Here is a 22,202-nt window from a genome sequence, read left to right on the forward strand (position 1 = left end):
ACCGCGGACTCCAGTTTGTTGATTAGGCCCAGAGCTTCCTTAGAGCAGCCCCCGGCCTGGGTTCACCTTCTTTGCATTCACACCTGCCGTGACATCTCTTAACCAATGACATCATCCCCGCGTCATGGCGCTGTATGAAGGCAGAGGCGAGCAGGAGACCGCCCTACGCCGCGTGTCCGTTCCTCTCTGCCCATAATTCCACTTTCCCCTTTATTTCCTCCCCCCCCACCCCACTCCCGGGCCTGTCCCTTTAAGAGAGCGCGCCCCCACGTGACCCCCGGAGCGAGGCGGGGGGCGGGGGGGCGTCTCCCTCGGAACGCGTGGTCGCTCCTCATTGGCCGCCGCGCTCAGCCAATGGGAAGCGGCCATCTGGGACGCCAACGTTCGGGGGCGCCGTCGCCGCCGGCGGGCGGGCGCTCGGCCAATGGGAGAGGGCCGCGCGCGGGCTCGGGCCAATGGCAGCGCGGCGGAGGCAGGGCGAGGGGCGGCGGGAGTATAAAAGGCGGCGGCACCTCCTCCCCCCTCCGCAGTGCCGGGCGGCGCCGGGCTGGGACGGACGGAACGAGTGTGCCCCGACCTCCCCCCGCCATGAGCCCCCTCAGCGTCCTCACCCCCGTCCTGCTCGGAGCCCTCCTGGCGGCCGCCGGCCCCACCCAGTTCTTCCGCGAGGAGTTCGGGGATGGAGGTGAGGGAGGGGCCGGGGCGGGGGTCGCTGAGGGCGGGGCCTGGGGGGGTGCTCCTGAGGTGAAGGGGTTGGGGGGGCGGTGCCTGAGGGGGCTGGGGGGAGTCTGAGGGGAGGCAGGAGGATGGGAGGACCCTCTGGTGTTTTGTGAGGGGAGAGAATGGAGGGGCCTTCCTGTCTTTTCTGAAGGATCCTCCTGTGATCTGTGAGGGGAGAGAATGGGGGAGCCCCCTGTGACTTCTGAGGGGCGAAAGGCGGGGTGTTTTCTGAGGGGAGAAAATTGAGTGACCGCCTCCCTCCCCTTCCCGGTGTTCTGTGAGGGGAGAATGGAGTGATCCTCCTGTGTTCTTTAAAGAAAGAACGGGGGGATTTCTCTGTTCTGTGAGGGGAAAAAAAAAATGAGGGGATCCTTCTGTGCTCTGTGAGGGGAGAATGGGGGGATCCTCTTGTGATCTCTGAGGAAAAAAAAGGAGGGGATCTTTATCTTTCTGTGCTCTGTGAGGGGAAAGAATGGGGGAGCCCCGTGTGCTCTTTGGGGTGACAGGGGACGCGGGAGCCACTCCTCAGGTGTGGGGATAGGGAGAGGATGAGGGTGCTCAGGAAGGGCTCAGGGTCAGCCCTGGGCAGGCAGAGCAGGTGCACGAGCAGCAGGAAAAGGATTATGAGGAACACAGCACCCACATGGGCGCTCCTGGGGGACTTTGCTTTCCTCTGCAACCCTCAAACCACCCAGCAAAGAGGCCTGCCCTGGGCTCCTGGTGGGGCCAGGAGGGGTTTGGGGTTTGGGGAGCCAGGCCCCAGGCTCAGCGTGCCGGCCCTGCCCCCTGACAGACGCCTGGACCCGCCGGTGGGTGGAATCCAAGCACAAACCCGACTACGGGCGCTTCGTCCTCACCGCCGGCAAGTTCTACGGCGACGCCGAGAAGGACAAAGGTGAGCCGGGCTCCCGGCAGGCGGGGGAAGAGCTCCGGGCCGGGGTTTTTTCCCCCCATTTCCCCACCACGCCCCGCATCCCCCCGCAGGGATCCAGACGAGCCAGGACGCCCGGTTCTACGCCCTGTCCTCGCGCTTTGAGCCCTTCAGCAACCGCGACAAGACGCTGGTGGTGCAGTTCACCGTGAAGCACGAGCAGAACATCGACTGCGGCGGCGGCTACGTCAAGCTCTTCCCGGCCAGCCTGAGCCAGGAGGACATGCACGGCGACTCTGAGTACAACATCATGTTTGGTGGGTGTCCCTCCTGTCCCCCAGACCCCTCAGGGTGGGCTCAGCCCTTCCTGAATCCCCCCCAGCCCCCTTAGAGTGGGCTCAGCCCCTCCCTGAATGGCCCCCAGCCCCCTTAGAGTGGGCTCAGCCCCTCCTTGAATGCCCCCCAGACCCCTTAGAGTGGGCTCAGCCCTTCCCTGAATGCCCCCCAGACCTCTTAGAGTGGGCTCAGCCCCTCCATGTCCCCCTCGAGGTGGGTTCAGCCCCTTTCCTGACCCCTCTGTGTCCCCCTCAGGGTGGGCTCAGCCCCTCCCTGAATCCCCCCCAGCTCCCTTGGGGTGGGCTCAGCCCCTCCCTGACCCCCCCCGTGTCCCCCCAGCCCCTTCAGGGTGGGCTCACCCCCTCAGTGACCCCCAATGTCCCCCCCCAGGCCCCGACATCTGCGGCCCCGGCACCAAGAAGGTTCACGTGATCTTCAACTACAAAGGCAAGAACGTGTTGATCAACAAGGACATCCGCTGCAAGGTGGGTCTGGGGGGGCTTTGGGGGTCCTGCTGTCCCCTTTGGGGGGGTGTCCAGCCCTGCTGAGCCCCCCCCGTGCCCCCCAGGATGACGAGTTCACCCACCTGTACACGCTGGTGCTGCGGCCCGACAACACCTACGAGGTGAAGATCGACAACGCCCGCGTGGAGTCGGGGAGCCTGGAGGAGGATTGGGATTTCCTGCCCCCCAAAAAGATCAAAGACCCCGAGGCCAAGAAACCCGACGACTGGGACGAGCGGGCCAAGATCGATGACCCCGAGGACACCAAGCCCGAGGTGGGGAGAGGGGGGCTTTGAGGGGGCTTTGGTGGAGCCCTGATGGGATTTGGGTGGCTGGGGGGGGGAGATCTGAGGGGTTTTAGGGGGGAACTTGGGGGTCTCCAGGAGCTTTTGGGGGGGGTCTTGTAAAAAATCCTGGGAGGATTAAAGGGACTGGGGAGTTGAGGGGTCTGTGACACCATCTTGGGGGGCCATAGCAGGTTCCTGGGGGGCCATAGCAGCCCCCTGAGCCCCCTGACCCCCTCACAGGACTGGGACAAACCTGAGCACATCCCAGACCCCGATGCCAAGAAACCGGAGGATTGGGACGAGGAGATGGACGGGGAGTGGGAGCCTCCCGTGATCCAGAACCCCGAGTACAAGGTGAGGCCTGGGGGCCGCAGGGGGGGGGCTGGGGAAGGGGCTGAGAGCCCCCCCTGAGCCCCCCGTGCCCCCCAGGGCGAGTGGAGGCCGCAGCAGATCGACAACCCCGACTACAAGGGCAAGTGGGTGCACCCCGAGATCGACAACCCCGAGTACAGCCCCGACCCCCTGCTCTACTCCTACGACAGCTTCGGGGTCATCGGGCTCGACCTCTGGCAGGTGAGGGGGGGTCCGGAGGGGGGTCTTGGGGTGGTCTTGGAGGGCTGCAGCACCCCCTGACTCGGCCCTGCCCGCAGGTGAAGTCTGGCACCATCTTTGACAATTTCCTGATCACGGATGATGAGAAACTGGCGGAGGAGATCGGGAACGAGACCTGGGGGGCCACCAAGGTGAGACGGGGGGGACACCTGGGGGGGAGCAAGACCTGGGGGGACACCAAGGTGAGACGGGGGGGACACCTGGGGGGGAACAAGACCTGGGGGGACACCAAGGTGAGGAGGGACGAGCCCCCTGCCCCGGTGACGTCCCCACGCCCCACGCAGGACGCAGAGAGGAAGATGAAGGAGCAGCAGGACGAGGAGCAGCGGAAGAAGCAGGAGGAGGAGGAGAAGCAACAGAAGGAAGAGGAAGGGGATGATGATAGCGACGGGGACGAGGAGGAGGAGGATGAGGAGGAGTCCGAGGCCGAGCCCGAGGAGGCGGAGGCAGCCCCGCGGGACGAGCTGTGAGGGCCCCGCCGCGGGCCGGTTCTGTCTCTGTGAGACCTGGACTCTTTTCTATGGGCGCCGCCGCCCGCGGGGCCCGGGCAAGCCGCGACTGCGCCGGGACCGAACCGGCGCGGCCGGGACCCAACCGGCACCGGGCGCCCCGCGGGGCGAGGACTCAGGACCAGCGCCGGGGGTGGGGAGGGTGCGGACGGGGATGGGGTGGGGGGGAGCACCGGCGGTGTCGCACGGGACTGTACGGGGGTGTCGCGATCCGGTTTCTATTAAATTAACGATCGTCCCGGCGCCACCGCTGTTTATTCCTCGTTATTTCCCCTCGTTCTTCTCCTCTGCCCGCGCCATGTTGCGGCCGCCGCCATTTTGTGCCGCCGCGCGCGTCACGTGACCGCGCCCGGTTCGCGGTTTAACCCCCTCGCTCGGGTCACGTGACGGGGCGAGGCCACCCGCGCGCGGATTTCTACCGCCGTCACGTGACGGGGAGCAGCCCCGCCCCCTCCGCGCGCGCGCCGTTCCGGTGTCACGTGACGAGAAACGGGAGCAGGGGGGGGAGGAGGCGGGAGCGAGGCGCGCGCGCGCGGGCGGGCGCTGTGACGCACTTCCGGCGCCGCGGCGGAAGCGGCGGGGCCGCCTAAGATGGCGGCGGCGTGAGTTGCATGTTGTGGGGCCGCCGGGAGGAGCCGCCGCCGCCCCGTCCCCGTCCCGCCATGGCGGTGACCGTGACGCTGAAGACGCTGCAGCAGCAAACCTTCAAGATCCGCATGGAGCCGCACGAGACGGTGAGGCCGCGGCGGAGCCTCCGCTGGAGGAGCGGGCGGGGCCGGGCCGGGGATGGGCCCGGTGCCCGCCCCCCCCCATCGCCCTCACACCGCGGCTGCCCCGAGGGGGCTCCGGAGCCTCCCGGGATCCGCAGGGACGGGATGGAGGCGGTGGGGGGGGCGCGGTGGCCGCGTCCCCCTGAGCCCCCTTTGGGCGGGGGGAGGCACCGGGGGGGTTCCGGTGCCCCCTCCCCGGTTTCGGGGCTCCGGAGCCGTGGGTGCCACCGGGAGGGGCGGCTCCGTGTGCTCCTGTGCCCCCGGGTTATGGGGGGGTCTCTCCTCCTTTTTGGGGGAACCGAGGGGGTCCCCGTGCTCCCAATCCCCAGGTGTGCAGGTTTATTTGTGAAGATTCTTTGGGATCGTTTGCGGAGATTTATTCAGGAAAATCCTTTATGAACATTTGGGATTTGTGCCTCCTCCTGGGATCGTTTGTGGGAATTTATTCAGGACAATTCTTTGGGGTCGTTTGTGCAGATTTATTAGGGAAGATCTTTTAGGAACGTTTGGGGATTTGTGCCTTCCCCTGCTCCGGGGGGGCTCGGGGTGGTCCCGGGGTGTCCGTGTGGGGTTCCCGGGGTGTCCCGTGTGGGGTTCCCGGGGTGTCCGTGTGGGGTTCCCGGGGTGTCCGTGTGGGGTTCCCGTGCTGCCCTGACCCCCCCCGTTGCAGGTGCGGGCTCTGAAGGAGAAGATCGAGGCCGAGAAGGGCAGCGAGGCCTTTCCCGTGGCCGGGCAGAAGCTGATCTACGCCGGCAAGATCCTGAGCGACGACGTGCCCATCCGCGAGTACCGCATCGACGAGAAGAACTTCGTGGTGGTCATGGTCACCAAGGTGGGCCCGGGGGCTCCTGGGGGCTCTGCGACGGAGCTGGGGGGCCCTGTGTGAAGTTTGGGGGGGTTGGGGGGTCCCTGTGTGAAGTCTGAGGGGGTTGGGGGGTCCCTGTGTGAAGTTTGGGGGGGTTGGGGGGGTCCCTGTGTGAAGTTTGGGGGGGTTGGGGGGGTCCCTGTGTGAAGTTTGAGGGGGTTGGGGGGTCCCTGTGTGAAGTTTGGGGGGGTTGGGGGGGTCCCTGTGTGAAGTTTGAGGGGGTTGGGGGGTCCCTGTGTGAAGTCTGAGGGGTCTCTGAGCTATTTGGGGCACCCTGAGGAGTCATGAGGGGTCTCTGGGAGGGACTTGAGGGTCCCCGTGTAAAGTTTGGGGGCTCTGGGAGCCATTTGGGGAGCTCTGAGGGGTCTCTGGGAGGGAGTTGGGGGGGTCTTTGTGTAAAGTTTGAGGTTTGGGGGGGTCTGGGAGCCCTTTGAGGGAACCCTGAGGAGTCCTCGGGAAGGATTCGGGGGTCCCTATGTGGGGTTTGGGGGGGTCTGAGGGGTCTCCGAGCCATTTGTGGAACCCTCAGGGGTCCTTAGGAGGGATCTGGGGGTCCCCAGGGCGGCTTGGAGAGTGCAAAGGCCCTTGGGGGGAGGGGGAATTTGGGGGTCTCAGGTGGTTCTGGGGGTCCCAGGGTATCCCCAATCCCCCTTCCCCCCCTCCCAGGCCAAGTCTGCTCTGGGCTCGGCTCCCCCCGAGGCCGGGGCCCCCTCGGAGCCCCCCGCAGCCCCCCCGGGGCCCCCCCCGGCCGCCGACGCCGCCCCTCCCCCCCCGGCCGCGCCCAGCGAGGAGCCCCCGGCCCAGGACCCCCCCCCTGCCCTGACCCTGCCTGAGCCTGCAGCGGGGTGAGCACTGGGGGGGGGAAATGGGAGGGTTTGGGGGGGCTGGAACGGGTTTGGGGGGGTCAGGAATGGGTTTGGGGGGGTCAGGAATGGGTTTGGGGGGGTCATGGGAGGGTTTATGGGGTCATGGGAGGGTTTGGGGGATGATTTCATCAGATTTTGGGGGCAGTTTGGTGATTTTGGGGGGGAGTCTGGAGTAGATTTTATGCACAGGAAGGAAATCTTGTGGAGTCATTAATTTGGATTTTAATGGGGGGAGGCACTGCAGGGGGGTGGGCAGGTCACAGGGGTTTGTTTGGGGGGCTCAGGGGAGGGTTGGGGGGCTCTCAGGGGTCTGGGGCGGCTCTCAGGGGTTTTGGGGTGGCTCTCAGGGGCTTTGGGGGGCTCTCAGGGGTTTTGGGGGCTCTCAGGGGCTTTGGGGCTCCCTGATGGTTTCTGCCCTGCCTTGGCAGCTCCGTTCCCCCCTCGGGCAGCTCCGGGCGCTCGGCCGACGCCGCCTCCACCCTCGGTGGGTCCTGGGGGGCATTTGGAGGGTCCTGGGGGTGGTTTGGTGCTTCCCAGGGCTGGACACGGAGCTGTCACAGGGGGTTCGGGTTTGGGGAGCTCGCTTTGGGGCAAAAAGCAGCTGTTTGGGTGTCCCACTTCCTGAACTTGGGGACAAGGGGGATTGGGGCTGGGGGGGTCCTGGGGGTCCCATCCCAATGGTTTTGGGGGCGTGCAGAAAGTGGGAACAGGGCCTGGTTTTGGGGTTGGGGTCCCGGGGGTCCCTCCCAGCTGAGGGGGGGTCTGGGCTGGGGGAGCTCTCTGGGGTTGGGGCCGCGGGGGTCCCTCCCAGCTTGAGGGGCCTGGGAGTCCTGCAGTGACTGGGAACAGGGGGTGGTTTTGGGGTGGGGGTCCTGAAGGTCCCTCCCAGCTGAAGGGGTCTCTCTGGGTGGGGGTCCCAGGGGTCTCTCCCATCTCATGGGGGTCTCTGGGTTGGGTCCCTCCCAGCCGAGGGAGGGTCAGGGGGGTCCCGGGGGGTCTCTCATGGGGGTGTCTGGGTGGGGGTGGTTTTGGGGTGGGGGTCCCGGGGGTCTCTCACAGGGTCTCTGGGTGGGGGTGGTTTTGGGGTGGGGGTCCCGGGGGTCTCTCACAGGGTCTCTGGGTGGGGGTGGTTTTGGGGTGGGGCTCCCGGGGGGTCTCTCACGGGGGTCTCTCTGGGTGGGGGTCCCTCATGCAGTGACGGGCTCCGAGTACGAGACGATGCTCTCCGAGATCGTGTCCATGGGCTACGAGCGGGAGCGCGTGGTGGCCGCGCTCAGGGCCAGCTACAACAATCCCCATCGTGCTGTGGAGTACCTGCTGACGGTGAGGGGGGGTCCCGGTGGGGTGGGGGGGGTTCTGGGGGGTCCCGGCTGCGCCGCTGACCCCCCCCGGCCCCCCCAGGGCATCCCCGGCAGCCCCGAGCCCGAGCGCCCCCCGGTGCAGGAGAGCCGGCCCCCGGAGCAGCCCCCGCCCGAAGGTCAGTGGGCGTGGTGGGTGGGCGGGGCAGGAGGGGCGGGGCCGGGCGGCCACGCCCTCCGAGGCCCCACCCCCTTGGTGGGTGAGGTTAAGCATTCAGAAATCACCTTGGTGAGCCATGGGGGTGGGGTCTGGGTGAGCCAGACTTGATTCTGGGTGTGGCCTGGGGAAAGTCACACCCATTTGGGGGTGTGGTCTGTGTAAGCTACACCCATTTGAGGTGTTCATTCTGTAAGCCACACCCACTTTGTGTTAATTCTATAAGCCACACCCACTTTGGGGCGTGGCCTGTGACGGTAGAGGGACTCCCATGTGGCCACACCCCATCCAGGTACACTTAGGGGATGTGGGGTAATGGGGTGTGGCCTCACCACGCCCCATTTTGGGTGTGGTCTCATGGTCCGCCATTGTGGGTGTGGCTTGCCCAGACCCCCTTGTGGGTGTGATTAAACCACACCCTATTATGGGCGTGGTCTCCTCATGCCCCATTGTGGGTGTGGCTTGCCCAAACCCCCTTGTGGGTGTGATTTAACCACGCCCTATTGTGGGTGTGGTCTCCTCACGCCCCACTGTGGGTGTGGCCTGACCACGCCCCTTTGTGTGTGTCATTTATCCATGTTCCATTGTGGTTGTGGTTTAACCACGCCCCATTCTGGGTGTGGCCTGACCACGCCCCTCTGTGTGCACGGCCTAACCCTGCCCCCTCGTGGGCGTGTCCCGGTTGGGCCCCGCCCCCAGGCGAGAACCCGCTGGAGTTCCTGCGGGAGCAGCCGCAGTTCCAGAACATGCGCCAGGTGATCCAGCAGAACCCGGCCCTGCTCCCCGCCCTGCTGCAGCAGCTGGGCCAGGAGAACCCCCAGCTGCTCCAGGTACCCCCCACGCCCCCCTGAGACCCCCAGGAACCCCCCAGAGCCCCCCAGCCCGGGCTGAGCACAGCCTGTGCCCCTCGGCAGCAAATCAGCCAGCACCAGGAGCAGTTCATCCAGATGCTGAACGAGCCCCTGGGCGAGCTGGGCGAGCTCGAGGGCGAGGTGGGCGCCATCGGGGACGAGTCCCCCCAGATGAATTACATCCAGGTGACCCCGCAGGAGAAAGAAGCCATAGAGAGGGTGAGCCTGGGGGGCCTTGGAATGGGGGGATTGGGGGTTTGGGAGATGTGGGATGTGGAGAGGGGGTTTTGGGAGTTTGGGGGTTTTGGGGTTTGGGGGTTTTGGGGTTTGGGGGGTTTGGGGTGGGTAATTTGGGATTTGGAGTTTCGGGAGTGAGGTGTGGGGTTTGGAGGCTTCGTATTTTGGGGTGAATGTGGGGGAAAACGTCACTGTTTGAAGCCAGAATTAACACCAGTGGCAGGGCCCAGAGTGAATATTGGGGAGGGTGTCATAATTAGCATCCAGCGTTAATTAACATTGATGGGAAATTATGTGTTTGTAGGGCCCAGAGTGAGTGGGAAAATGGGGTTACCAGGGGTTGGGGTTTTGGGGTCAGGAGGGGCCATCAGTGGGATCCAGGGTCACTGGGGCCATTCTGGGGGTCTGGGGGTGGTTCTGGGGGCACAGGGGCCGTTCTGGGGGCACAGGGGCCGTTCTGGGGGGCTCAGTCCCATCTGTGACCCCCTCCCCAGCTGAAGGCGCTGGGCTTTCCCGAGAGCCTGGTGATCCAGGCCTACTTTGCCTGCGAGAAGAACGAGAACCTGGCGGCCAATTTCCTGCTCAGCCAGAACTTCGACGACGACTGAGGGACCCCCGGCCTCCCCCCCAACCCTGGGGGGCTCCTCCTGCCTCGGGGGGGGACCCCAGTCTGTGGGGGGGGGGGTTGGGATGCAATCCAGCCTGGAGGGGGGGGATGGGGACCCTCAGCCCTGCCCCCACCCTGGGAGCAGGGGGAGCCCCTCCCTGCCCTGGGGGGGGTGGGGGGGGGGGGTCTCAGCACCCCCACTTTGTCCTGGCCCCCCCCTCCCCAAAAACCGACCCCCCCTCCCTGTCAGGCCCCGGGGAAGGGAGGGTGGGGGGGGGGGGCGGGTGCCGCGGAACAACCAAAACTGGCGGCAAAGAGATTAAATGCAGAGTTTTAAACCCATTTTGGGGCGTCCTTGTTCTGTCTGGGGGGGTTCCCGTCACTCTCAGGGGGGTCAGGAGGTGCCCCCGGTGGGTCTGGGGGGGCTCTCGTCGCTCTCGGGGCCGGTCCCGGGCAGCGGCCGCGCCGCCGCCGCCGCCTCCGCCGCGGCCAGGGCTCTGCGAGCCGCCTCCTCCCGCTCCTGCCGCCGCCGCCGCTTCTCCTCCCGCCGCCGCTGCTTCTCCAGGTCCTCCAGCAGCTCCTGCGCTCGGGCCGAGCCCCGGCCGGGGGTCCCGGGCCGCGGGAGCGCCCCCAGCCCCGCCTCGGCCAGCAGCCGCTGCCGCCGCGCCGCGTCCGCCCGCGCCCGTTCCCGCGCGGCCTCACGGTCCCGGCGCCAGGCGGCGACACGGGCGGGCATGGCCGCCAGGCTGCGGGACACCAGCTCCTCCCTGGGGACAGGGGGGACATGGGAACCCAGCCCCAAACCCTCCCGGTTCTCCCGGTACCGCTGGGCCATCCTCGCCAGGCCGAACGGTCCCAGTGCTCCCAGTGCTGCCCGTCCCGGTGCCATTGCTCCCAGTCCCGTTCCCGGTGCTCCCGCAGCCTCCCCCGGTAACTGCGGTGCCCTCCCAGTGCTCCCACTTCATCCCAGTCCCATTCCCAGTGCTCCCAGTCCCGTTCTCGGTGCTCCCAGTTTGTCCCAGTCCCATTCCCGATGCTCCCAGTCCCATTCCCGGTGCTTCCAATCCTGCCCATCCCTGTCCCAGTCCGCCCCAGTCCCATTCCCAGTGCTCCCAATTCATCCCAGTCCCATTCCCAGTGCTCCCACTTCATCCCAGTCCCATTCCCGGTGCTCCCGGTCCCGTTCCCGGCGCTCCCAGCCCCACCTCTCCTTTTTCCGCTGCGCCTCCTCCCTCTCCCGCTGCTCCAGCACGGCCTCCACCTCCCGGAGCGGCGGGTCCCACTCGCGCTCCTCCGCCTCCGCCTCCCGCAGCTGCTCCGGGCTGGGCCAGAGCCGCCACACCGGCACCCCCGAGGCCTCCCCGAGCCGCCCGAACCGCCGCGCGGCGGCCCGCAGGTCCCCCGGGTCGGCGGGGGCCGGGCCCGGGCGGCGGCGGAGCGGATCCGCCCGGTAAGGCCGCACCGGGACCGGGACCGGCTCCGGGAGCAGCGACCGGGCCGGGCCCAGCGCCAGCAGCGCCCGCCGCAAGGGCGCCGCCATCTTGGGCGCGCGCCGGAAGTGACGTCAGAGCGACTGAAGGCGCGGGTAGGGGTGGGGCGGGGTCCGGGTGAGGGGCGGGGTCTGCGCTGTGGGTGGAGCCGGGGGCGCGGTTACCGGGGTGAGGGCGGAGCTTGGGCGGGGGTCCCGGGGGTCTCAGGGGGGTCCCGGGGGTCCCGGGGTCTTTCCGGGCCTGGCTCAGCCCGGGGCAGCTCAGAGGACCCCGGTGGAACCGCGGTGGGGCCCGGTGGGACCGGCGAGCACCGGGGGCTCGTCCCGGGGGTCCCGGGGGGGTTTTGAGGCTCCTCCGGGGGGCAGAGGCCGCCTCGGAACGGCTCCGGGGGGGGCGGGGCCGGGTGCCAGCGACCCCCGGCTCCTCCCCGTGAACGGGGGGGGCTGGGCTGGGGGCGGAACCCCCCGAACCCCCCCAAACCCCCCCGAACCTTTTCAGCCGCCGCCAAGCCCGGGGCCGCTGCCAAGCGCCGTTAACCCCTCCGTGCCCGCCCCCCGGGCCGCCCCCACCACCGGGATCCCCCCGCCACCACCGGGATCCCCCCCCGATCACCGGGATCCCCCCCCGATCACCGGGATCCCCCCGATCACCGGGAGGGGCCGGGGGGGGGCACGGGGAGGGCACTGCGGTTACCGGGGGGGGCACGGGCGGCGGGGCCGCTCCTCGCGGGGCCCCCCGGGCCCCCCCCGCCCGCTCCGGCGGGGCCCCGGACGGGGGGGGAGCCCTAATGGCTTCCAGGCCTCGGCAGCCGCCGAAAATCTGCGCGGAGCGGAGCCAAAAACCCCCGAAATCGCCCCAAAAGCTTCCCTGGGCCTCCCGGGAGGGGGGGGGTCCGCTGGGCTGAGCCCCCCCCCCGCCCTTCGCGGCGCTCGGGGGTCCCGGTTTCCCCCTCTGCCGGTGGAACCGGGGCCCCCGGGCCGGGCCAGCGGGGGGGCCCCGTTTCGGGGCGGTTTTGCCCCATTTCGGGGCGGTTTTGCCCCATTTCGGGGCGGTTTTGCCCCATTTTGCGGCTTCGGCCGTTCCCGCGTTTGTCCGGTCCCGCCGCCCCCAGCCCCAATTTCCCCCGGGGGGTCCGGGGGACACCCGTGTCCCCTCCCCGCGCCCCCGGGGCCGGCAGGTGACACCGCTGCGGTGTCACGATGTGCCCCAAGCCTGTCGCGACATGCCGTGCCCCCCCCCCCCCCCCGCTCCATCTGCGGTGACAGCGACACATCTGGCACGGGGGGTCCCCGAGCAGCCGGTGGGGACACGGGGGGGACACGGGGGGGACACCGGGGGCTCGTGTCCCCTCTGCCGCCCCGTCCTGTCCCCGCTGTCCCCTCCCGGTGCCCGGCGGGGCGCGGGTTTTGTCCCCCCCGTGTCCCGCAGGGTGGCGGCGCCACCCCCGCCGTGGGGAGGGGGACACTGGGACCCCCCCAGAGCCGCCGCCGGGTCCCCTCCGTGTCCCCAAGGTCCCCTCGGGGCGGCGGCGGCGGCTCCGGCAGCGAAGGGGTGACAGCGGCGGTGGCGGCGGTGCCAGCGCTGGCACCGGGTGGTGACAGATGGCGGAGGGACGCGGCCGCAGCCGGAATGACAGATGAGGCTCCGCCGCCGCCGCCGCTGCCATCGCCGCTGTCACTGTCACTGTCACTGTCACTGTCACTGTCACTGTCGGTGCCATCGCCGTGTCGGTGCCAGTGTCACCCTCACTGCCATGGCATTGTCACTGTCACTGCCACCACCGTGTCAGTGCCACCACCGTGTCAGTGCCAGTGTCACCCACAGGGCCGTGGCATTGTCACTGTCACTGCCACCACCGTGTCAGTGCCAGTGTCACCCACACCACCATGGTGCTGTCACCACCACTGCCATCGCCATGTCCGTGCCACCGCCGTGTCACCCGCATTGCGATGGCACTGTCACCGTCACTGCCACCACCGTGTCACTGTCACCATCGTGGCACCGTCACTGCCACCACCGTGTCACCCGCATCACCGTGGCGCTGTCACCACCACTGCCACCACCGTGTCACCGCCAGTGTCACCCGCACCGCCGCGGCCCTGGCACTGTCACCACCCCACGGCGCTGTCCCTGCCCCTGTCGCTGCCCCTGTCGCTGTCCCTGTCACGACACCGGCGCTGGCACCGGCCCCATCATTGTCTTGGCTCTGCCGCTGTCGCCGGCGCTGCCATCGTCCCGCGCGGTGCCACCTCAGGCAGCGCCACCGCCGCTGTCGCCGTCACCTGCAGGGCCCTGCGGGGCCACAGTGACGGCGGGACGGGGCTGCGTGTCCCCCACCTGTCCCCTCACACTCCGTGTCCCCCACCTGTCCCCACACCTGTCCCTCGTGTCCCTCCCGTGTCCCTCCCGTGTCCCCCCGCTGTCCCCGCGCGTCCCCCACGCTCTATCCCGACATGGGCGTGGCCCGTGTCACAATGGGCGTGTCACCTCAGAGAATGGGCGGTCTTATCCCCACAGTGGGCGTGTCCTCTACCGCCGGGGCGTGTCCCCCAGTGGGCGTGGCCTTTCCCCGTGTGGGCGTGGCCGGCGCGCGCTTCCCGCGGCAAAAGTGCGGCGGGCGCCAACTTCGGGCAAAACTTTCCCCGCGCGCCGCCGGCACCGGGACCCCCGGGACCCCCCGGCACCCCCCGGCCCCGCGGAGCCCCCGCCATGCCCGGCCGAGGCTGACACCGCCGCCATGTACTCCCCGTACTGCCTCACCCAGGTACGGCCGGGCCGGGGGGCCGGGACCGGGGGGCGCCCGGTAACGGCGGCGGTGCGGGGGGGGTGGGTGGAGGGGGGGGTTACCGGGGCCCTTCGCTGTCGCCGCGATCGGCGGCTGCCCCCCTCAAGTGGGGTGTGATGGGTGCGGGTGCGACCCCTCCGCGGGCGCCGGTGCCTCCCGGGGCAGCGGGGACCGAGATGGGGCCGGTCCCGGGGCTGCCGTCCCGGAGCGGCCCCGGTCCGGCTGCACGGCGCGGGGGCTCCCGGTTGTGCCGCGCTGCGGAGCGGATCTGAGCCCCGGAGCCGCCGGGGTCCCCGCGGGAGGCGCGGGGGGCTCGGAGCGGGACCCCGGGGCCGGGGCCGCCGGTGCCACGGGGGGGTTCGCGTGCCCGGCACCGCCGGGACGGGCGGGACCCCGGCCCCGGAGCGCGGTTGTGGCGCCGGGACCCTCAGAGCGCGGCCGGGAGGCTCCGGGGGCGACTTCGGGGGTCGGACGAGGGCGAAACCCCGCGGGGGCACCGGGTCCGGGGGGCGCCTCATTCTGGGGGCGCCGCGGTCCCGATTTTGGGAGGGGGGGGGGGGGAGGAGCCGCAGCGGCCGCTTCTCGGTGAGGGCGAAACTCGGGGGCTGCGGCTCGGGGGTCCCCGATGGGCTCCGCGCCCCCCCCTCCCCGCGCGCTGTCCCGGGACGCCCCCGGTGCCCCCCCCGGGGCGCTTTGCGGGGCCGCCCCCGCCGGGCGTTGCTGCCGCCCCCCCCCGTTGCCCTTTTCTCCCGCTTTTCGGGGCGGTTTTGGCGGCCGGTTGCGTCTGGGCCGGCGGCCAGCGGCGCTTCTCGCAGCTTCGGCGCCCGCCCCGCACACGCGTGTGCACGCGCCAGGGACACGCCAGCGCACACGCGTGTGCCCCTGCCCGTGCCCGCGGCCCTGCCCGCGCCCGCGCCCGCGCCCGCAACCCCCGCACCCCCGGGGCCCCGCGTTCGGAGCCGCCGCGCTCCCCCCGCGCCGCCCTGCCCGCTCCGGGGCGGCTTTGGGCCGGTGCCACCGGCGGATTCCGCGCCAGCGGCTGCACCGGGAGCGCCCTGAGCGGGCTGGGGGACGGGCGGGCACGGGAGGGCCTCGGGGCAGCGGCGGGCGGAGTCCTCCCGGTGTCCTCCCGGTGTCCCCCGGTGTCCCCTGGTGTCCCCTGGTGTCCCCCGGTGTCCCCTGGTGTCCCCCGGTGTCCTGGCAGCGGCTCCGGCCTCCTTGGGGACACCTCAGGCTGTGGCTGGCGGTGCCCTGCATCCCCCCCCGTGTCCTCTCCGTGTCCCCCTGTGTCCCCTCCCCGCCACACGGAGCCACCCCCGCCCGTCCCCGTCCCCGTCCCCATCCCGGCTGTCACCACCGGGTGTCCCCAGCCCTGTCCCGGTGCCCCGGTGCCATCGAGGGCTGGTGGCCGAGCCCGTGACCGGCCCGTGGCTGCGGGGCAGGGCTGGCAGGAGCCGTGGTGGCACAGGTGTGACACGTGCGTGGCAGGGCACAGGTGTGACAGCACACGTATGGAAAGGTGCATCCGTGACACGCGTGTGGCTGGGGACAGGTGTGACACGTATGATGGCGCACAGGTGTGACAATCAAGTGGCGGGGCGCGGGTGTGACACCCGTGTGATGGCACACAGGTGTGACAGAGCACAGGTGTGACAGGGACAGAGCCGCACACGCGTGTGTCACAGCCCCGCGCACACGTGGCAGCCCTGCCAGCGACACGCGTGTGACACGGGCGCGTGCCAGGCGTGTGGCACGGCCCGGCCGTGTGCCAGCCCCGGTGCCAGCCCCGGTGCCAGCCCCGGTGCCAGCCCCGGTGCCCCCCGAGCCGCGGCTGATGCAATCGGGGCAGGGGGAGGCACCAACCCCCGCCCTGGAGCCACAAACGGGGGGGACACACGGGGGGACACACGGGGGGACACATGGGGGGGGGACGTGTGGCTTTCCGTGCGACCCCCGGGCACTCGTGGCTCCGTGCGTGCCCCCCCCGCACCCCCGTGATGGGCTCAGCCCCCTCCCCATGTCCCCCCTCCCCGTGCCCCCTCCCCGTGTCCCCCTCCCCATGTCCCCCTCCTCATATCCCCCTCCCCGTGTCCCCTCCCCGTGTCCCCTTCCCGTGTCCCCTCCCCGTGTCCCCCTCCCCGTGTCCCCCTCCCCGTGTCCCCCTCCCCGTGTCCCCTCCCTGTGTCCCCTCCCCATGTCCCCCTCCCTGTGTCCCCCTCCCTGTGTCCCCTTCCCCGTGTCCCCCTCCCTGTGTCCCCTTCCCCATGTCCCCCTCCCCGTGTCCCCCTTCCCATGTCCCCCTCCCTGTGTCCCCTTCCCCATGTCCCCTTCCCCATGTCCCCCTCCCCGTGTCCCCCTCCCCATGTCCCCCTCCCTGTGTCCCCTCCCCGTGTCCCCCCGGTCGCTGGCGGCATCAATAATGGAGGAGCCCTTGGCCGGGCCGGGGGGGCCCTGAATTATTGATGGGCCACAAAAAGCTTTCTTGGACGCCGCAGCACCGCGGGGCCCCCCCGGCCCGGGCTGGCACCGATCCACGGCGGGGGCCGGGCCGCGGGGTCCGCGCCGGGGCGGGAGCGGGGCCGGGGCTGCGGGGAACGCCCGGCACGGCCCGGAACGGCCGCGCTCCCTCCCGCGCTGCCAAACCGCGGCCAAACCGCGGCCAAACCGCCCGGAGCCGCCGCCGCCGCCCCCCGGGACCCCCCCCCGGCCCGGCCCGGATGCGGGGTCCCGGTGGGAGCGGGGGAAGCGCGGGGCGGATGCCCCGGTTCCCCTCGAGCCGCCCGCACGCCCGGGATGCTCCACGTGGCTGCGGGCAGGGCCGGGCGGGCGCTTCCCCTGCGCGCCCGGGGCCCCCCCGAGCGGCAGAACCGCCCCCCCCGACGGTGCCACGGTGCCCCTGCGGTGCCAGCGCCCCCCCCCCGCTGCCAGGGCGCCCCCCGAGCCCCCCGCGTCCCCTTCTGCGCCGCCTGGTCCCCTGCCAGAAGCATCCGGCGCCTTCCCTGCGAGGCCACCTGGATGCCGGGGTCCCCCCCGGGCACCGGCGCCCTCCCGGGCCCCCCCGGCCCCGCGCTCGGGGGTCCAGGACGCCCCTGCCTCGCTCCCACCCCCCCGGCCGCCCTCCTCCCCCCCTCCCCACACACGGGAGGGTCTTGGCAGCAGCGTCAGGGGCCGCCGGGGGGATTTTTGGCGGCAATTCCGGCTGTTTCGGGCTGTTTTCTCTCGCGGCGAAGCCGAGGGCCGGGGGGAGCTGGCAGCGGCGCGGGAGGGCGGGCGCTGCCGGGGCGGGGGGGGGGAGATGCTGGAGAGGGGAGAGAGGGGAGAGGGGGGGGGAGAGCTCGCTTGGTTTGTGTTGGATTTTTTTTTTTATTTTTTCCCCTTTTTTTTTTTCCCCTTTTTTTTTTTTTTTTGTCTTTTTTTCCCTCTTTTCTGTTTTTTCTGGGCTTTTCCTCCCGCTCCGGCGCCGCCCCCCCTGCCGCCGCGCTGGCGCTCTGCCGGGCGCTCGCAGCTGCGGACGCGGCGACGTGGCTTCGCCCGAGACTGCGGCTCAATGCGGGCCCGGCGCAGCCAATGGCAGCCCCGCGGCACCGCGGCTCCGCCGCCGGACCCCGCCTCGGCACCGGGCCCCCCGCCCGCCCCGCCGCCCCGGCCCGTGTGCCCCGAGCCTCCGGAACCTTCCGCGCCGGCCGGGGCCGCGCCAGGCCCGGCCCGGGAGGGGAACCGGGGCTCCGGGAGCGGCCGTGGGCGTTGGGGAGGGGTCCAGGTGTGCGGGCGGGGGCAGCGGGGCCGGGGGCTCTTTGTCTGTGCCGGGGTCTGGGGCGCTGACCCCCAGCACCTGAAGCGGCCCGGGTGACCCCGGCCTGGCCTGGGCGTCACTCTGGTGTCCCACAGGGTCACTCTGGTGTCCCACAGGGTCACTCTGGTGTCCTGAGAGGTCACTCTGGTGTCTGCAGGGGTCACTCAGGTGTCCACAGGGGTCGCTCAGGTGTCAGGGAGGGGTCCCAGGTGTCCCCAGGCCCCCCCTGCACCGAGCGGATGCTGCTGGGCCTGGCCCTGGGGTCCTGTGCGGGCACCGGGGAGGGGATCCCGGGCCGGGGGGGGCGACACGGTGCCCCAGCCCCCCCAGGAAAACCTCCCCGCTGCGGCTTTGGCTGAAAACCGCGAGGTTTGGGGCTGGGCGGGAGCCGCTGCCCGGGCCCGCTGCCGAAACGCCCAAATTTTGGTTTCTTTCCTTTGCACAGAGGGATTTAATTACCGGGGGGGCGGTGGGAAGGGGGAAAAGCGTTGGCTCCGAGCGCCGCGTCCGGGATTTTGGGGGCAGAAACGTCGGGTTTGGGCCATTCCGCGCTGGGGCCGCCACGGGGCCGGGGCAGGCGGCCAAATCCGGGGCCTTCCCGCGCCGGCGGGGGGAGCGGGACCCCCGGGAACCCCCCCGGCCCCGGGGGCGTCCTCGCCCGACCCTTTTTGCACGAGGGATTTTGCACGAGGGCTTTGCACGAGCACGAGGGGCGGCAAGAGGAGCCCCCCCCCCGCAAAACCTCCACGTTCCCCCCGCGCTCGGGGCTTTTTTGGGGCGAATCCGCGGGGTTTTGGCCAAGCCCCCCCCGGGGGGTCTCAGCCCCCCCCCCTCTCCGTGCTCCCCTCCCCCCCCCCCGGGGTCCCCCCGTTGCACGCGCGGGGCGCACTCGCCCCCCCCAATCCGGGCCACGCCCCCTTCTGTTAAACCACGCCCATGTAGCCACGCCCCCCTCCGTGGTGACCAATGGGGAGGCCGCTCCCCCCGCGCGCTGCGCTCCCATTGGCCGCGGCCGCTCCGGTCCCGGTGCCAAAAAGGGGGCCGCGGTTGCTCCGCGCGCTCCGCGCCCGCGGCGGCGGCGGCTCCGGACCCCCCGACAGCGAGACCCCCCCCCCCCCCCCAAAAAAAAAACCGGGACCCCGGGACCCCTGCCCGCACACACACACACGGCACCGGCACCGGGCACCGGTACGGAACCCGCACCGGGATCCCCCCATCGCCGGTAACCGGGACCCCGCGGCGGCTGCGCCGTCCCCGCTCCTCCATCCCGCCGTTACCGGGATCCCCGACACCTGAGCGTTCCCCAGCGCCGTCCGCACCCCCGGGCCCGCCCCCGCTTCCCGGTAGTCCCCGTTAACCCCTTCCCCCCCGCTTGGTTTGCGCCCCCCGTCCCCGCCTGTCGCCCCCCGGTTCTGCCCCGCCGGGGCCCGACTGGCAGCTGCCGACGGCCGGGATGAGCCGCCGCGATGGTACGGACGGGACGGGCCGGGGCGGGGAGCGGCGGGGCCGGGCACCGGGGACACGCGCCGGGGGCACCGGGGACTGCGACAGCGGCCGGGCAGGGGCCGGGGAGCGGCGGCACCGGGAACGGGGAGAAGGGAAGGGCAGCGGAGGCGCCGGCAGGGGACGGAGGTGGCACCGGGGACTGCTGGGGATGGAGATCGGTGGCACCGGCGCTCGGTCGGCAGCAGGGACGGGCGCTGGGGATGGGGACCGGGGCGGCCGAGCCCCGACGGCAGTGGGAGCATCACCGGGAGGCGGACGGGGACGAGCGGGGAGGGACGGGGCTGTGGTGGCACCGGGGGACGGGGCTGTGGTGGCACCGGGGACGGAGCTGTGGCAGTACCGGTGATGAGGCTGCAGTGACACCGGGAACGGGGCTGCGATGACACCGGGGACGAGCCTGTGGTGGTGGCACCGGGGACAGGGCTGCGGTGGCACCGGGGACAGGCACGGGACCGGCACAGGCTCAGCCATCCCTGCTCCGGCCACACGGGAGCCCCGCGGGACCGGGAGCCGCCTCTTCCCCGGAGCACCGGAACCCGGAGCATCCCCGCGGGGCCGGGGCTGCCGGGATCCCCCTCTGGGGCCACATCCCCCATCTCCGGTGCCCACGGGACGGGGATGGGGACGGGGATGGGGACGGGGACGGGGCCGGGACAGGCGGGGGCGCCCAGCCCAGCCCAGCCCAGCCCGTGCCTGTTGTGCCCTCCCGTGCAGGATGAGTTCCACCCCTTCATCGAGGCGCTGCTGCCCCACGTCCGGGCCTTCTCCTACACCTGGTTCAACCTCCAGGCCCGCAAGCGCAAGTACTTCAAGAAGCACGAGAAGCGGATGTCCAAGGAGGAGGAGCGCGCCGTCAAGGACGAGCTGCTGGGCGAGAAGCCGGAGGTCAAGCAGAAATGGGCCTCGCGCCTCCTGGCCAAGCTGCGCAAGGACATCCGGCCCGAGTGCCGCGAGGACTTCGTGCTCTCCGTCACCGGCAAGAAGGCGCCGTGCTGCGTGCTCTCCAACCCCGACCAGAAGGGCAAGATCCGCCGCATCGACTGCCTGCGCCAGGCCGACAAGGTGTGGCGGCTGGACCTGGTGATGGTCATCCTGTTCAAGGGCGTCCCGCTGGAGAGCACGGACGGCGAGCGCCTGGCCAAGGCCCCGCAGTGCGCCAGCCCCGGGCTCTGCGTGCAGCCCCACCACATCGGCGTCACCATCAAGGAGCTCGACCTCTACCTGGCCTACTTCGTGCACGCGCCGGGTGAGTCAGCCGGGCTGCCGAGCCCCCGGAGCCGAATCGCGGCGCCGGGCCCTGTCCTGATGCGCCCGCGGCCACCCGGAGCCCCACCTGCAGGGGTGTCCCTGCCCGGCCTCGCTCGCACAAAGCGGCGCCGAGTGCCAGCGCACGCGCCTGGCGCCGCCTGCCAAGCCCGCGTGCCAGGATGGGCACCGGGGTGGGCACCGGGATTGGAACCGGATGGGCACGGGATGGGCATGGGATGGGCACCAGGATTGGAACCAGGATTGGATCCGGGATGGGCACCGGGATGGGCACGGGATTGGAACTGGGATGGGCACCGGGATGGGCACGGGATTGGAACCGGGATTGGAACCGGGATGGGCACCGGGATTGGAACCGGGATGGGCACCAGGATGGGCAGCGGGATTGGAACCGGGATTGGAACCGGGATGGGCACCGGGATTGGATCTGGGATTGGAACCAGGATTGGAACCGGGATGGGCACGGGATGGGCACCAGGGCCGTGCCGGGCACCGGGATCCGCGCTGCGGGCACCGGGCTGTGCCAGGGCTGTGCCAGGGCTGTGCCAGGCGCCCGTGCCGGTGCCACACACAGTGCTTGGGGGGGGGATCACACGTGTGTGAACACGGGGCTGGGGGGGTCACACGAGCGTGCAAATGCAGCTGAGGCGGGGGGCACACACGAGGAGGAGACCCCAGCCCCAGAGCTCGCCCTCCCCGTCCCTGCGGCTGCAGCTTTGGGGCTGGGTCCGGGGGGTTTGGGGAGCTTTGGGGCTGGGTCCGGGGGGTTTGAGGAATTTTGGGGCTGGATCTGGGCGGTTTGAGGAATTTTGGGTTCGGATCTGGGGAATTGGGGCAGTTTTGGGGCCGGGTCTGGGGGCTTTGGGTCTCTCCGGTGCCCCCGTCCTTCCCGGGCACTGAAGGCGCTGGAGCCGCTCTGGGGGTGCCCATCCCGCCCCCCTCCCCAAATCTCCCTCCGTGCCCCCACACCAGACCCCGCACACCCCCGGGTGGGGGGGGGTCCCACCGCCCCCCCCCGCGCCCCCCACGCCCCCCAGGCCCCCCCCCGGCCCAGCTGCCGGGGCTCCAATCCCCCAAACGCGGCTCCCACCCGGCGCCGCCAAAATGGCCCCGGTTGGCACCGTGCCCCCGGTGCGCGGCACGAGGCCCCGCCGGCAGCCCCGGCCCCCCCCCCGCCGGCCCCCCCGCGCTCCCCCCCGCCCCCCTCCCCACGCCGGGGGCCCTTTGGCTGCCGCGGGCCGGGGGGGGCTCGGTGCCAACCCCCCCTTGCGCGTAAGATGGCGGCGCCTGTTGGCACCCGAATCGCTCTGCGGCACCGCGGCCCCGGCACCGGGACCCCCGCGCTGTGGGGACCCCCCCAGAGCCCACCCCCCCCGGCACCGGGACCCCCGAGCCAAGGTGTGTCACCCCCCCCCCCCCCCCAGCCCGGCCCGGCCCCCCCTGGCACAGCCCCAGGGGACACCTGGGGACACATCGGGGTCCCCTCCCCCGCGGGGGGGGCACGGGTTCGGTCTGGGGGGGCTGCAGGGGTGGGGGGGGGACATGAGGACAGGGTGAGGATGTGAGGAGGGGGCTGCAGGCAGCTCGGGGGGGCTGGGGGGGGCTCCAGGTGCGCAGCGGGGGCTGCCCAGGTGCTGCTCCCCCCCCCCCATCCCCGGTGTGGGGGACGCAGGTGCGGGGGGGGGGGGTGGGGAGGGGACACCCCCGTGGGGGAGGGGGCGCAGCTGCCCAGCAGCACCTGAACCCCCCCCCCCAAAAGGGGCGGGGGCTGGGGGGGCTCTGGGAGAGGGGAGGGGGTGCAGGGACCCCCCCA

At 71.1% G+C, this 22,202-nt stretch overlaps 4 protein-coding genes across 4 annotated transcripts; 3 read left to right on the top strand and 1 right to left on the bottom strand.

Annotated features, from left to right (window-relative positions):
• The first annotated feature begins 511 nt into the window (after nt 1-511).
• CALR (calreticulin) lies at nt 512-4,081 on the top strand. Its single transcript, XM_077173120.1, has 9 exons — nt 512-685; nt 1,514-1,615; nt 1,705-1,908; nt 2,318-2,412; nt 2,496-2,705; nt 2,958-3,071; nt 3,147-3,290; nt 3,368-3,460; nt 3,614-4,081. Exons 1-9 carry the CDS (start codon nt 589-591, stop codon nt 3,797-3,799), a joined length of 1,245 nt encoding a protein of 414 aa, XP_077029235.1. The 5' UTR covers nt 512-588; the 3' UTR covers nt 3,800-4,081.
• Nucleotides 4,082-4,366: 285 nt separating this feature from the next.
• On the top strand, nt 4,367-9,891 carry RAD23A (RAD23 nucleotide excision repair protein A). Its single transcript, XM_077173123.1, has 9 exons — nt 4,367-4,572; nt 5,279-5,440; nt 6,140-6,318; nt 6,768-6,823; nt 7,535-7,662; nt 7,741-7,816; nt 8,554-8,684; nt 8,769-8,924; nt 9,437-9,891. Exons 1-9 carry the CDS (start codon nt 4,450-4,452, stop codon nt 9,548-9,550), a joined length of 1,125 nt encoding a protein of 374 aa, XP_077029238.1. The 5' UTR covers nt 4,367-4,449; the 3' UTR covers nt 9,551-9,891.
• GADD45GIP1 (GADD45G interacting protein 1) lies at nt 9,865-11,129 on the bottom strand. The gene is made up of 2 exons (XM_077173125.1): nt 10,755-11,129; nt 9,865-10,316 (listed from the first exon to the last, which is right to left on the bottom strand). Exons 1-2 carry the CDS (start codon nt 11,087-11,089, stop codon nt 9,944-9,946), a joined length of 708 nt encoding a protein of 235 aa, XP_077029240.1. The 5' UTR covers nt 11,090-11,129; the 3' UTR covers nt 9,865-9,943.
• Nucleotides 11,130-13,534: 2,405 nt separating this feature from the next.
• Nucleotides 13,535-21,665, top strand: LOC143693069 (uncharacterized). The gene is given in 4 exon segments (XM_077173115.1): nt 13,535-13,736; nt 13,739-13,803; nt 19,838-20,611; nt 21,444-21,665. Coding segments are annotated over 4 exon segments (1,263 nt in total).
• The last annotated feature ends 537 nt before the right edge of the window (nt 21,666-22,202 follow it).

Source organism: Agelaius phoeniceus, unplaced genomic scaffold, assembly GCF_051311805.1.
Source record: "Agelaius phoeniceus isolate bAgePho1 unplaced genomic scaffold, bAgePho1.hap1 Scaffold_118, whole genome shotgun sequence".
Classification (NCBI taxonomy): domain Eukaryota; kingdom Metazoa; phylum Chordata; class Aves; order Passeriformes; family Icteridae; genus Agelaius; species Agelaius phoeniceus.

Coding starts and splice junctions, on each gene's coding strand:
- CALR (XM_077173120.1), top strand. CDS start 589: ATGAGCCCCCTCAGCGTCCTCACCCCCGTCCTGCTCGGAGCCCTCCTG. Junction 2,413..2,495: donor ACAAGGACATCCGCTGCAAG/GTGGGTCTGGGG, acceptor CGTGCCCCCCAG/GATGACGAGTTCACCCACCT. Junction 3,291..3,367: donor TCGGGCTCGACCTCTGGCAG/GTGAGGGGGGGT, acceptor CCCTGCCCGCAG/GTGAAGTCTGGCACCATCTT.
- RAD23A (XM_077173123.1), top strand. CDS start 4,450: ATGTTGTGGGGCCGCCGGGAGGAGCCGCCGCCGCCCCGTCCCCGTCCC. Junction 6,319..6,767: donor CTGCCTGAGCCTGCAGCGGG/GTGAGCACTGGG, acceptor CTGCCTTGGCAG/CTCCGTTCCCCCCTCGGGCA. Junction 8,685..8,768: donor AGAACCCCCAGCTGCTCCAG/GTACCCCCCACG, acceptor GCCCCTCGGCAG/CAAATCAGCCAGCACCAGGA.
- GADD45GIP1 (XM_077173125.1), bottom strand. CDS start 11,089: ATGGCGGCGCCCTTGCGGCGGGCGCTGCTGGCGCTGGGCCCGGCCCGG. Junction 10,317..10,754: donor GCGCAGCGGAAAAAGGAGAG/GTGGGGCTGGGA, acceptor CCCTGTCCCCAG/GGAGGAGCTGGTGTCCCGCA.